At 39.3% G+C, this 15,208-nt stretch overlaps 1 protein-coding gene across 1 annotated transcript in view; it reads right to left on the reverse strand.

Annotated features, from left to right (window-relative positions):
* septin9b (septin 9b) overlaps nt 1–14,848 on the reverse strand; it is a 30,597-nt gene extending 15,749 nt beyond the window's left edge. Inside the window, exons 1-3 of the mRNA XM_053499273.1 lie at nt 14,461–14,848; nt 10,263–10,494; nt 7,428–7,741 (exon numbers count right to left, since the gene is read on the reverse strand). Coding sequence (XP_053355248.1) covers nt 7,428–7,741; nt 10,263–10,494; nt 14,461–14,503 — 589 coding nt within the window. The 5' untranslated portion in view covers nt 14,504–14,848. The remainder of the gene's footprint in view (nt 1–7,427; nt 7,742–10,262; nt 10,495–14,460) is intronic.
* Nucleotides 14,849–15,208: the final 360 nt, after the last annotated feature.

The raw sequence follows: 15,208 nt of genomic DNA on the forward strand, positions 1-15,208 counted from the left end.
CAGGCCTAATGGCTGTTAGTAGTATCCAGATAGCTAGTTGTGCCAGTGAGGCGTTTGGCTTGGCAGTAGCTAGACATACAGTAGCTATAGACAGTGAGCTAGCATGGTAGCTAGGAACACACAAAAAAAACAAACACTCATTGTACTCAGTGTGTGACATAGAATGTTCGGACAAAAATGTTTCACAAATTTGTGGCGGTAAGTACATAAGGTGCAGGAAATAAGATGCGTGAAATTATTTCACACTAATCAAAATCGCATGGAAGAACAGCAGCGTGTAGCGTGTAGCGATGACTCAGCAAAAAGAAATCCCATTTATTGTGTTTTTACTTTTTAAACACAAATGTGTCATCTCTCTCTCTCTCTTTTTTACTCCATGTGTCTCTCTCTTTGATCATCTTTCTCACCATCTGTCTGTCTTGCTCTACCTCTGTCTGTCTTTCTCGTTTCAGCTGTGTCTCGCTTTCTTTCTTCATCTCTCTCCATCTGTCTTTGACTTCTCTAAAAAAAAAAACACATACAGTGTGATTTCATGTTTGTTCCTAATTAAATCCTTCTTTCTTAAGTTTAGGGAGTCACACACACACACACACACACACACACAAATGACTCATCCAGTGCTTCCAAGACAAACATAAATGATGGAAAGATGAAAAAGATGGACGCTGACCAGAGGCATTTTTCTGGACTGAGATCAGATGACGGAGTGATGTAAACGACAGCGTGATGATAATGAAGGAGTGTAAAGAGAGAAGACGAGAGAAGGGGCTTCCATGATGGTGGGAAACTTGCGTGGCCTTTGACCTTTTCCCTACTGCACCACATAAACACGCACACTTCCTGAAAACCGATATGGAGGACACACACACATAGCTTTAACACAGACATTAATACTCATTCGGTATGTGTGTGTGTGTGTGCATGTGTGTGTGTGTGTGAAAAGTTGAGAGATGAGCCGGATGTCTTACAACCCACATGGACAGAACACGTCTCTACAGGATATAACCCAACCACACACACATACACATACACATGCACACACACACACACCCACACACACACACACACTCTCTCTCTCTCTCTCTCTCTCTCTTTTACATTTGTGGCACTGACTGAGTCAGAGCGCCCTCTACTGGTAATACATTCCCCCATATACAGTATAAAATTAAATATAAGTAAAGCTTAATTATTTCATTATTATTTAATTATAAAAGCAAAAAAGAGAGAACTATAATAAGAATTATTTGATTATTTACATAACTAATTTACTTCATTCTACTATTACTACTAATAATAATACTAATTACTACTTTATATATTGTTGCATCACAACAGTAGCATGTATCTTTGTTTTTACAGGAAACATTTTTTAAATATTTATTCCATGACATTAATCTTGTTTTTTCAGCTGCTCCCGTTAGCGGTCATCACAGTGGACAATTTGTCTCCATCTAACTGGCTTCCTCTGTCACTCCTGCCTGGCAGATCCATCTCTAACATTCCATCCATCCATCTAGGAACCTCTGTAGTCCATCCAGGGACCATGGAGGCCAATGGTGAAGACAACTGCGTTTATTCCTATTCATACGACCGTGATAGACCTCCGGTCAACATCCACACACATATTCACTTACTACAGGTAATTTGGGAGCAACTATTAGCCTAATCTGCATGTCTTTGGATTGTGGGAGAACCCAGAGGAAACCCACCTAGCATGGGGAGAACATGCAAGAGCATGTTCTCTCTTGACCTGAAGATGGGAATCATCCCCGGATCCTGGCGGTGCAGGGCAGCAATGCTAACCACTACGCCACCATCTCTAACATTCTTCTCCTGATTTACCCCTCATCCCTTCTCCGCACATGCCCAAACCAACTTAATCTGGCCATTCTAACCTTGTCCCCAAACCCGACCTGTCCCTCTGATATACTCATTCCTGAACCCGTCCATTCTTGTCACTCCCAAAGCAAATTGCAGCATCTTCACCTCTGCCACCTCGAGCATCTCCAGACCGTACCTTTAATTTATGATCAAAGAATTTCTGACTATAAATATAAACGTGCATTTCAACATTATTCTGATAAACCTTATGCCAGTTCAGACTGGACAAAGTGTTTTACAGGGAAATGAATGTGTCATTACCACTGCACTGTCACTCCGTATTCCACGTGACCTGCGTAGTATTCTGTATTTCACTTTATAAATCCTGTGTGAACTGACACGTTAAAGATTCTGTCATATCCTGTGGGAAAATAAACACTATCCTGGCAATGTCCCTCGGCCTGCGTGATGGTGTTATATACTGCTTAATGTCCGAGGAAACAGCTGACAGGAAGGAAATGGCCCTTCCTGCTGTGTGTAGGTGTGTGTGTGTGAGGTCATTTCCTGTGTGTTTGGGACACAAAGCAATCTCATCAAACATTTAACTTAAAACTAATCTGCACAGCAAATATTCTAAAAGTTTGGGGAAAATAATAATAATAAGAAGAAAGTACGTGATTAGATTAAGTGCTAATGTAAAGGTGAAAAAATATTCACACACCTTCGCTGTAATAAAGATTTGTTTAAACACCTCCAAGCTTGCTCCAAAACTTAGCTCTTGTGTGTTTCTAACATATACAGTAAAGACATAATAACAGTCCAAATGTAATAGGAACATCAACATTAAGCTAAAATATGTTGATTAAATAATAATAAAAAGAAACGCTATGGCTAAAAAAAATTCTTTTAGCTACAGTAGCTAGCATGTAGCTATTAGATAATGTATAGTCAGAGTAAAGATGCAGTGAGAGTATAAACCATACATAACCATTCAGAACATCAAAGTTTACCTCAGGTATTTTTGACAAATTACTAAAACTACGAGAGTGTGAGGATAAAACTTTGATTAAACACCTTTGTAAGTAGCTGTTAAGCCTTTTACAGAAGTGAGTCTAAATAACACAATCATCCAGAACATCAGCGTTTCCCACAGATGTGGGAATAAAAACACAGACATTGTCTGACTAAAACTCTGATTGTGCTAGCTAGCATTTAGCTGTAAAGCGTTCTACAGACTGTGGAGAGACACACCAGGACTGGAACAATACGAAACATCAATATTTACCTCAGATTTGTTGGTAAAAAGAAGAAAAAAATACTTTGAGTAAAATTGCACTGTAATTACACTTAGCATCAAATGCTAAAGTTTCTGCCATACTGACAAAACATCAACATTTATTAATTTAGAATGTGATTGTAATTTATAGGTGTTTGTGTTTTACCTCAAGTATGGTTTAATGTGTAATGATTTGTTTTTACCAGTACTTGTGTCAGAATAGGGGTTAAAATATCATACTTCCTTTAAAAAAATAATAATAATAATAATAATTTTGAACCTTTTTTTTTTCTCTTGTTTAATTCTACTCAGTATTCTGTACACTTCAGTATGCTCTATACACCGTAATATTTACTATCCCTTTAACTCAGATCTAATTAACTGAATCAGACAGAACCAAATGGAATTAAATATATACAGTTCTATAAATGTTAGTTTCCACTTCTTTTAATTCTATGTTTAAAAAAATCACTGGATCGTAGTGGGTCTCAGTTTTAGGCAAACCAAGGAACAAAAACCACATGTAACTTTTTTTTTTTTTTTTTTTTACCGCGCCATTATTTATTTAACAAAAATGAAGCCAAAAAGCAAAAAACCAAAATTACTGCGTCCATAGGACCGTAGAAGGTAAGTTTCAGCCAGGTGCTGCTAATCATCAGCCCTTGATTAAGTCAGCAGGTGTGCAGACCTCTATAAAAGCAAAAGCTGGAGCATTCAGGTGTGTGTTAACAAAATGCAGAGAGGGAAAAGCAGAAATAATGGTCTTGGAGAGGCAATTGTTGCTGCACATAAATCTGGAAAGGGTTATATACCCATTTCCAAACAATGTGGAGTTCAACGTTCTACATTAAGAAATATTATTTACAAGTGAAAAGCATTTAAGACAATTGCCAGTCTTCCCAAGAGTGGATATCGCAACATATTCACACCAAGGTCAGAAAAAAACAAAAAAACAAAAAAATGAAACAAGAGCTACATCTTAGACCCTACATGCCTCACTAAGCATGTTAAAAGTTTATGACAGCACAATTAGAAGAAGACTGAATAAGTGCAATGTTTGTTTGGAATGGTTGCCAGGAGAAACCTATCTTGTCTAAGAAGAATACGGAAGCACAATTAAGGTTTGCAAATCTGCATATAGAGTCTTTTGGCGAAATGTTCTATGGACAGAAGAGACCAAAGTTGAGACTAGCCACAGGACCTGGGCACCTTGTAGTCATTGAGACAACCATGAGGATTCTGGAAACAAATGTGAGGCCATCTGTCCGACAGATAAAGCTTGTGTGAAATTGAGTCATGCAACAGGACAATGATCCGATGCACACCAGGGAATCTACTTCAGAGTAGATAAGAAATAAAAGAATCAAGGCTCTGGAATAGACTAGTCAGTCTACATGCCCAGATAGATGTATAAGCAGATGCTCAAAGACTGCAATTAAATTAAGCAATGTTATAATGAAAAATGGATCAAAATCCCTCCACAAAGATGTGAGAGACTGATAAAGTCCTAGAGGAAATGATTACTTGAAGTTATTGCTGCTAAAGGTGGACAAGACAAGGTCTACAAGCTACTGAATCATTAGATAGATAATATATAATTATTAGTAATACTTATTGCCCGCACGATTTTCTTCTTTTTTTCTTCATTTTTGTTAAATAAATAAAGGCACAGTGAAGAAACGTTACATGTTCTTGAGATATTTTGGTTTGGCATAGTATTTGCCAAAAACTGAGACCTGCTGAAATCAGATGATGGTTATAATATTTTTGCACAAAAACAAATACTGTAGATTTTAAATAGGAGGTACTTACTTTTACACATGACTGTACATTAATTTAATCTTTTATAATGAAATACACACACACACACACACACACATAAAAGCATTATGTCATTCTTGGTTGCTGTCTGTTTTCCCTCCATTATTTCTCTCTGACATTTTCAGGAATTTCGCAGACTAATGTGTGTGTGTGTGTGTGTGTGTGTGTGTGTCTGTTTGGGGTCTTCAAACACCTCAAGAGCTTCCATCTGCTCACACAAACCCTCTTTGTATGTCTTTATTAATGTTCTGTAGTGACTCAAACCCTTCTAACAATCCTGTAGTTTGTTTTCTCTCTCTTTCCCTGTCTATACGTGTGTGTGTGTGTGTGTGTGTGTGTGTGTGTGTGTGTGTGTGTGTGTGTGTGTGTGTGTTAAATCAATTCCAACCAAGAGCACACTCTGTCTTTCCTACATGCCTTGAAGTCTCCTCTGTTTTCTAAAGTGAGCTGAGAATGTGCACTGTGAAAAACCCTGTGACCTAATAATCACATGGAGTGTTGACAGATACAACACACACACACATACACACACACACACATGCGCGCGCGCACACACACACTCTTGTTGCCTCGGGGTAGGGTCACTATTAGCCATATGTGGATGTTATTTCTACAGGTATTTGGTAAAACTATGTCGCTCTGAAGAGAATGCAGAAAGACACGTGAGAGTTAAAAACGCAACATCAACATTTAAATGTGTTGATAAATGATTAATAAAGACACTCCATGGCCCAACTATCGTTTGTTAGCACATAGCTGTTTAGTTTTTATAGACAGTGTAAATTCAAACAGAAACAGCCAGAAGATCCGGAACTTCAACATTTACCTCAGACATGTTAGTAAATCAACAGAAAACACACTGACTATAAGGATTTCCTCTTTAGCTAAGATGCAGCATTTAAGTGTTTTATAGACAGTCTAAAGACCTGGTGAGAAGGGACACGCAACAAATACATCTGGAATATCAAAACTCATGGCAGACTTTTTATTAATTAATACTACTAATTAAAAAAAAAAGAAGCACATCTTATGTATCTAAAATGTGTATTTTATTTAGCTGGTATAATGATTTTAAGTCTTTTATAGTCAATATAATGTCCCATTGAGAATGGACACGTAACAGAACAACAACGTAACAAATGATCCAGAACATTAACATTTACCTCAAATGCGATGGTAAATCAATAATAAAAAAAAAAGGCACTGTTGATAAACATATGATTTAACAAGTTATCACATAATTGTTAAGTTGTTTAGATGGTGTGAGGACAAACTGTAGTGACAATGGAAAGCACATAATACCATCAGGAACATCAACATTTACCCCAAATCAACAAAAAAGACACTGTCCGACTAAAAGGGTTATCTTTTTAACTGATATGCATTCACGTGTTTTATAGACTGTGTAAAGATTTACAGATTTTTTGGCGAATTACAACGTTTATTAAAAGTAATTAAAAGTTTCTTTAAAGAAGACAGTATTTAGCTAAAATAATGATTTATGTAGTAGGCATGTAGCTTTTAAGTCACAGTGAGGGTGAAAATGTGATGGATCCAAGTAGGTTGCTAGGCATATCAGAGGAGACGCGCTACACCTGTCCAGCAGGTTATTGCTCTGGTATAGGGGGAAAAAAAGATAAAGAAAAGATAAAAGGTAAAAGATAAAAAAAAGTGAAAAATAGAAAGAGAGACCTAAAAAGACAGGAAAACAATCGAAAGTGAGGCTGAAGAGAGTTAATAGCAGCGATGTATAAGCACAGCTAATCATCCTTGGCCAAAATAAACACCCTACGTCCTAACGCTCCCTTCTTAGTCCTGCGTTGGGGTTCCCACAGTTACCAACATACTTGGTGGCACCATACGTGAGCGCCCCCTCGTAACAAAATGACATTATTCCAATGTAAAAACCACAGAAAAAAAACAATCTTTATAGCATGATTGTAGGCTAGCACACCTGACTTTATGACCTTTGTTTTAAAACGTCCATTTAAGTGCACGTTATTTCTGTAGTTACACTTTTAATACACTATACAGGAAGCATATCCTCCCTGCTAAGTTAAAATGACATACACAGCTAGCTATAAATACCTCACACACATCCCTTCAAATAAATATCAAATAAAAGGCTCAGACAAAATCACACCATAAACATGCAGCTAAAGCTTCAGACGTAACAGCTTGACTTAAATACTGGGGAACTTTCCATCACCACAACAGCGTGTGGTAGTCATATCGGCTACTTCCCAACTGCCACGGATCAGGTCAGAGAAATGTTCTGGCGTTAACAGATTTTACAGATACATGTGTAAAGTTAGAAACCGAAAATATAAAAAGTTAGCTACATTGTCAGGTAACTACTGTTAATAAGGTTAAAAATTGCCCATGGACAATCTTAGCTAACTTGCTAGATCTACTTAAGCAATAGCATTATCCAGTATGACTTACAAAATAAGAGTGTTAGCTCACAGTTTTGAGAGCAATAGCTAATTAAGAAAAGGTGTGCACTTACTGTGTCCTTCATTGATGGGTGATTTGTGTCCAGCCTGATTGGGTGATGAGCACCTCACTGTGATCGTAGATGAGTGCTGATGATTCTCCTGACCTTTGCCCTCAATTGGCTTGCTGACACTGATCTCTGGTGGGTCGTTCCTCCTGAAAGTAGCTTCGGGAAACTGTCTCGTGCCTGCATTGGATGGTGTCCTGACAATTGAAGGTGTGGTCTCATGGGTCTTGCTGAATGTAACTGAATGCTTTTGCGGTTCTGGCATCTTGTTGTGGCCCAACACTTCAGGCTTCCTCAGGCTAAAGCGGGAGATACCAGCACTGGTAGGAGCAGGATAGATTACGGTTATGACAGAAGGTATAAGTAAAACCTTGCATGGTAAGTGAAAGCTCTGAAGCAAGGATCTGGAGTGGCCTACCTTTTTAGCCTTTAAGAAAGATAATTAACCCATAGCTGCTCTAGCTTAATATATATATATATATATATATATATATATATATATATATATATTTTAGATATTCTACCATGTAAACCTCTCCTGCACTGGAGTGTCAACTATGATAGGGAAGTGTTGGTTAAATGGTTAACGCTTTGAGTTTCTTCTTGAAAGTCTGTTTAAATCCCAACACAACCAAGATGCCACCGTTGGGTACTTGAGCCTTGGATCCTATTTTAATTATAAGTTATCATCTCAATATGTTAAGTTATATCCGTGCTTCTCCTTATGGCTCCTTTTATCTTCTTGTCCACTTATGCTAAGGATCCCATCGCGGACCAAAATAATGTGTCTATCTACATAGTTATTTTCACTTTTAGTTCTACTGTATTTTTCATATTTCCCACTGAAACCACCCTTCTGCAGACAATGACCCTCTACAAAAAGCTTGAGGAAATGGTTACCAGTTTGTAAGTTTCTTGACATGTCAGCAGCCTTCAATCCTGTGAATCATGAGATACTCATCGGTCCTTTTGCTGAGTAAGGAATGAGAAATCTAAGCCTGGTTTTCATTATGGTATCTACATAACCAGTTCTGCCCCACAGCATGGAAAATTCTGATTCTTTACTTCAGATGATCACAATGGGAGTATCCCAAGGGTTAATACGTGTTCCACTGTTGTGTACCTTATACAGCAAATCTCTGGGTTCTGTAATCGGATCCCTTTATGCAGATGATACACAACATTACTTCTCATTTGTTTTCATACTATCCCCTGGTCTACAAAAAATATCATACCCTTGAACTATAATCTTAACCAGACGTGTATGATTATCTAAAAGCTGAGAATTTTTCTGTGTTGGAGCATCAACACGGATTTGTGATTCACGCAGTCAATCCTGCAGGTTTTAGCTTTGCAAAATCAGAAAAATGCAGTCTATCCTGACTACAATATCTGTTCCGACCCTCATACAAGCCCTGGACAAAGATCTTGGCTTTGTCGCGATGGACAAAATTTAATATAGAAAACTATGATGATTTTACAACATTGGTTGCCAATCAGGGGTCAGTACTTGGTCCACTCATGTTTTCCCTAAATGGCAAATATCTGGACTTCACCTTTATATCTTAATGAAAGAGGCATACAGTGGAACCTTGAATTATGAGCATAATTCATTCCGGAATTATGGGTTCGTATTCCAAAACAAATTTTCCCATAAGAAATAATGGAAACTCTAATTATTTGTTCCAGAACCCCAAAAAATAAAAACATAAAATTATACAAAATCTAAAGTAAAAATGAAACAAATTAACCTGCACTTTACCTTTAAGGAAAGTTTTTTAAGTAAAAATAAATCCCTACAGTTAAGTGTTTCCGTTTATGCGAGCAGGCGTTGACACACACACACACACACACACACACATTAAGGGAAAGACAGTTTTATCCTAAAAATTAGCAAGAAACATCGCTAATGACATTTGCGTGAGCGCACACTAACATGGTCACTGCTGTAAAGTAAAACAAACAAACAAATGAACCTGCACTTTACCTTTGAAATGAAGGACACATAATGACAGACTGAAACAGAGAGGGAGAAAATGTATCTTTAACCTCTCTAATGAGTCTTTCCTTTGCTTTACATGCGCGCACACGAAAATAAAATGAAATTAAATATGTTTTACACGCACACACGTGGTCACAGTGTTATAGTAAACAGATGTTGATTATACCAGTGAGAGACGCGCAGCAGGAAAGACGATTACCCACAATTCGGTAGCGCAAGAGAGAGAAAAACATTGGCTCAGTTGTGATCATGCGACGTTGGCGTCAAAACAAGAAGCGCATGTGTGATAGATGATACTCGGTTACAGGTTCCACTGTATTTCGAAATTTTCTTCGGGATCAATAAAGTATCTATCTATCTATCTATCTATGTATCTATTTATTTGTCCATCTTCTTTTTTCTGTCTTTATCAGTATAAGATCAAATATGTGCAAGAGGGCAGATGGTAGTTCCCCCTGAACATGTTATGCTGCCTTAACAGTAGCAGCAGCAGTTCGAAAAGATGCAGTAATTGACTTCACATGTCTGAAAATCTGGACCTTATAGTCCTCACTTTACCCCCTGCAACTAAAGGTCACTTAAAGATTTAAAACACTTGTATTGGACAATATGTTACTGTTCCTTAAAACGTTCTGCACCACTCAACCTGAGCTGCTCGGAAAGTGCAATGCTGCTTCAACATCCTAGCTTCGGAATTTCATTTCATTGCTAGAATGAGCCCTACTTTCTAGTTTCACTAGTTTTCACATCATATCAGTTTTACACATTTTCCGATTGTTAGTTTCTAACAGTAATCAAGTAAGTTTAGAGTTGGGGAGTTCTAGTCATCATCGGCATACCTGGATGAGTCCGCGGCTTTGGCATTGATGCCGATGCTGAGCTCAGAGCGGCGTGGTGCAGGTTCGGGGGTCTGAGGTTTGGGTTTGACGGCACCGTTGGCCCCGAGCTCATGATGGCGGCTAATGGACGGAGAGATAGCGCTACGCTGGATAATTGGAGAGCGACGCATGTGAGGAGAGGAAGATTGAGATGATGAATCCGCGTTCTCGACCTCGAATGACCTCTTCAGTGCTGCAAAGAACAGAACGAGCTTTTTTTAGAAAATCATTTTAATCAGCTGTGTAATAATAAGCTGTGTGTGTGTGTGTGTGTTTGAGAGTTTGTCTTGCTTGTTTGTGCTGATAAATAATGCATTTGTTTATTCCATGTGTTTCTGTGTGTTTGTCTTCTAAATGTGTTTGCGTGTGTATGTTTATGTTGTTAATTCTGTGAGATCTAATGTTAGTTCTGTATGTAGAGTGACAGCAACGACCACAACATACACACACACATGCACAAACACACACACACGCACACACACACACACACACACACACATGCACACACAGAAACCTCAAACACTAAAAATAACAACATATGAACAGTCCAATGCTACAAAACTGCAGTGTGTGTGTGTGTGTGTGTGTGCTGGGCAGGAAAAAATAATGAAACCATTTTTAATGCAAGCAACGTCACAGGACGTACACACTGAAAGCTAACTGCAAAGAAAAATGTGTGTGTGTGTGTGTGTTGGTTTAAGGGCACACACACATTCCCAAACACAGCGGGCCGAGTTTGTTGCCACAGCGATGGAAGTAAACACCAATAGTGGAGCAGAAACGGGAAGCAGCTCTGCCCATGACTTCCTGGATGGAAAACTTCTGAATCTGGCTCAGTCCAGGACAACACACACATACACACACTGCAGTATGATATATACACTACTTGTGGCTGCAGATTGCACAGATACACCAGCCATTTTTATACCCCAGACATGCATCACCATAGGGTGTGTGTGTGTCTAACAGGTGATAAGTTAAGATTTGAGCTCGGCCTGAAAGGCAACTGATCCCACTGCAGCTGCTCACACACACACTTTCTATAGGACAGAAACAGCTGAGCAAGTACACATACCCTCTCTCTGTCTGTCTTTTTAAATACATGTCTATCTGTCTCTCCATGAACTTGTGTGTCTACATTAACATTATGACTCAATAACACTGATTATCAGGTGGACCCCCGTAAACTGGCAACAGAATCATAAACACCCAAAGCTCACCGCTGCCCGCAGGGACGAAAGGCACCAGCACCATGGGATGCACCGGCCAAAAAAGTCTGATTCATGGCGACCCCATCCTAAATCCATAGCACCCAAAGCATCCACAGTCCTGGTGCCAAACACAACAGCACTACCCTGAGGTACTGAGGTGCCAGAGCTGCTCCAGTGGCAGAAAGAACCTAGGTGGTTTTAATGTTAATGTTTTTTTCGTTATTGCTTATATACACTCATACATAAAAGTGAAAGGGTGGTTTGCGAGCGTTCCGCAAGATTTTTAATACATTTTGAATTGGAAAACGAACAAGTCTTGGTTTACAAGTACCGAGTATCATGTATCACGCATGCGCTTCTTGTTTTAATGCCGAGCATCACGTGATCACAACTGAGCAAATGGTTTTTCTCTCTCTTGCGCTGCGGAATTGTGGGTAATCGTCTCCCCTGCTGGGTCTTAGTGCTCGTCTCTTACTAATATAATCAACATCCGTGTAAGCGTGTACTGTTTACTATAACACTGTGACCACGTGTGTGTGTGTGTGTGTAAAACATATTTTATTTTGTGTCTGTATATAGCACGCGTGTAAAGCGAAAGAAAGTCTCATTAGAGAGGTTAAAGAAAAGAGGTTCCATTTTCTCTCTCTGTATCAGCCTGCTCTTTGCGTCATTGGACACAAACACACACACACACACACACATTGCTCTACACATAAACACTGCTCTCTTTTTAAAGGTAAACTGCAGGTTAATTTGTTTTATTTTGACTTTACAGCAGTGATTCCGTTAGTGTGTCGCTCAATCGAGTGTCATTAGAGAGATTTCTTGTTTATTTTTCTGATAAAACAGTGTTTCCGTTGTGTGCGCGGGTGTAAAAAGAGTGGAGGAAGGGTAATTGTGTAAGACGAGAAGGGGAAGAGTTACTTTAGAGCCACACACACACACACTATTTTTACTTTATATTTTGTATTAATTATTTTTATGTACTTATTTTTTGGGCTGTGGAACAAATAATTTGAGTTTTATTATTTCTTATGGCAAAATTTAATTTGGTTTACGAGTGTTTTGAAATACGAGCCTGCTTCCGAAATGAATTATGCTTGTAATCCAAGGTTCCACTGTATATTAAATTGAGAAAGTCTTGATCCCTTTATTAAATTCAAATGATTTAAATTACATTTAAGAAATAGGAACGAATGTTTTACTGTGACATGCTGCAAAGCCCGTAAAGCTGCAATGCAATTTTAAAACTGGTTGTTTATGTAACAGCCTCAACAGCGACCTCATTTTCCCTCTCGTCTGTTCCAAACATTCAGCAGTTACTAATCACCAGCCTGATCATCTGTCATCTTCTGAACCTGTTTCTCACTGGGTCAGGGTATAGTTAGATGTTTTCATAGTTTCATGCTTGAATGATTCATAAGTCACTATCGGGCTTAAACCTGCCAAAAAAAAGCTAAAAAGTCCTTCAGTAAGGCTGGAGAACTGTTTCTCAAGACTACATTCAAATACAAGAAGGTCTGGAGCTTTGAAAGCAAAATATGAAGAAATGAGGGGGTAATTACTTTTGCACAGGACTGTATATATTAGAGTGTACGCCATGATGTCATTGCTCTTATTGCACTACTGTGTTCCACTTGTCATAAAGTTCTCAGTTAGTTAAAAGTTAGTATCCCCTGCATTACAAAAAGTCCATTAATGAATTAAATCGTTACTCAGATCGTTAGTCAGATTATCATCGTCAATTAATTAACAAAGTCTGGAAGATGTTGATTTGTTCAAGGATTCAAAAACAATAATCTCCTACATACTGGCATTCCTGTAAAATACATACACCCACGCGCACACACACCCACCCACACACACACACACACACATAATCCTCTATTATAGTTTATAAGGAAGTTACTCATCAACAACAAAACTGACAAACACAGCAGTTGTCAAACAAGAATAGATAACCATCTCTCCCTCTCTATCTTACACACACACACACACACACACACACACACACACGCTTACAAAAGCATAAAGCTCCAGAATAGAACACAAAAGAGAGGCAGAAGACAAAACATTCTTAGACACCGAACATCCTGAAAGGTGTGTGTTCCTGTCCAGGTGATGTCTTTCAGTTATTTACTATTAAAAAGCAGACACACACACACACACACACACACACACACACACAACCATACGCACATGCATACATGCACACACACACGCATGCATGTACACACACACACACCCACACTTGTCCTGTGAAAGTTACAGGAAACCAGAGCTAAACATATAGACAGACTCGTTGCCTAATTACGTATGAGCAGCCTGATGTGTCTGTCTGTCTGACCTGTCTGTCTGTCTGACCTGTCTGTCTGTCTGACCTGTCTGTCTGCGTGATCTGTATCAGACATATCTGTCTAAACTCCGTCTGAAAAAAGGTCTGCAATGAGGCATAAATGCAAATGAACAGAAAATCCGTCTGTCTCTCTCTCTGTCTGTCACTTCTTTCTTAAAAAGAACAGATTTTAGGTTTCTCTTCCTCTAACTCTCTGGGAAATCGCTCATTTTCAGTCACGCGTCTGTTCTTCCTCAAAACCCCAGAAAGTCGAAGTCAGTGACCACAGAAACCCAAAGTCACACTCGTCTTTTCTCTCTTTTAAACCCCGAAGACTTTCTACAGGACATTACAATGAGACGGTGCTGGAAAGTCTGGAGCGTCAGCTCAACACACACACACACACACACACACACACACACACACACACACACACACACAGAGCTTTTAAAACTGACTCTGTTACACTTCACACTGCTCTGATGATAATTTCAAAAGGCAAATAACAGATTTAAAAGTTAAGTGTCCTGATTGGCCGAGAAAGCCACGCTGAGACAGCTGTGTGTGTGTGTGTGTGTGTGTGTGTGTGTGTGTGTGTGTGTGTGTGTCTTACCTGAGATTCTGTCTCTCTCCATTCCAGCATTACTGATCCACATGGAGCTCTGACTGTCTCACTGTGCTCTCTCTCTCTCTCTCTCTCTCTCTCACACCCACACACACACACACACACACACACACTCTCACAAATCACACTTCCTTTTTCACCCTTGTCCACTGAGTCACTCCGTCTCTTTCCTTTATTTAAACACTTCCTCTATTCAGCGGTCCAGTAAGTCACTCTCTTCCCCTCCTCCCTCCTTTTCTCCTCCTTTTTCTTTTGTATCTCTCTCTCTCTCTCTCTCTCTCCTCTTTTCTTTTACTTTTCTGTTACTATTCTCAAAAAAGTTTTCTCCTTACAGACCAACTTTTCTTTCTTCTCTCTGTCTCTCCTCTTCTTCCCCCTTGCTGTCCCTCTCTCTCTTTCCTTCAGCTAATTTCAGAGTAGTAACCCCCCTCTCTCTCTCTCTCCCTCTCTCTCTCTCTCTCTCTCTCTGGGTTACTGCGTGGCCGTGTGCTGCTCAGACGGACGTCCTGCCGTTTTTTTTCCTCTCCTCACTTCCTCCTCCTCTCCGCTCGTGCTGCTCTGCTCAGAAAGAGCCTCAAAATAAACGTCCTCCCGGCTCAGAGCTGGACAGGTGGGGCACACGTGTCTGTCTCACAGACTGTTTGGAGTCCATCTGTTTCTCAGCACAAAGTATTGACACCCGTCTGGTCAGTGCTGATCTCTTTCCATCGATGGAAATCCAGCTGATGTTTCTGAA

Source organism: Clarias gariepinus, chromosome 6 (assembly GCF_024256425.1).
Source record: "Clarias gariepinus isolate MV-2021 ecotype Netherlands chromosome 6, CGAR_prim_01v2, whole genome shotgun sequence".
Lineage (NCBI taxonomy): Eukaryota > Metazoa > Chordata > Actinopteri > Siluriformes > Clariidae > Clarias > Clarias gariepinus.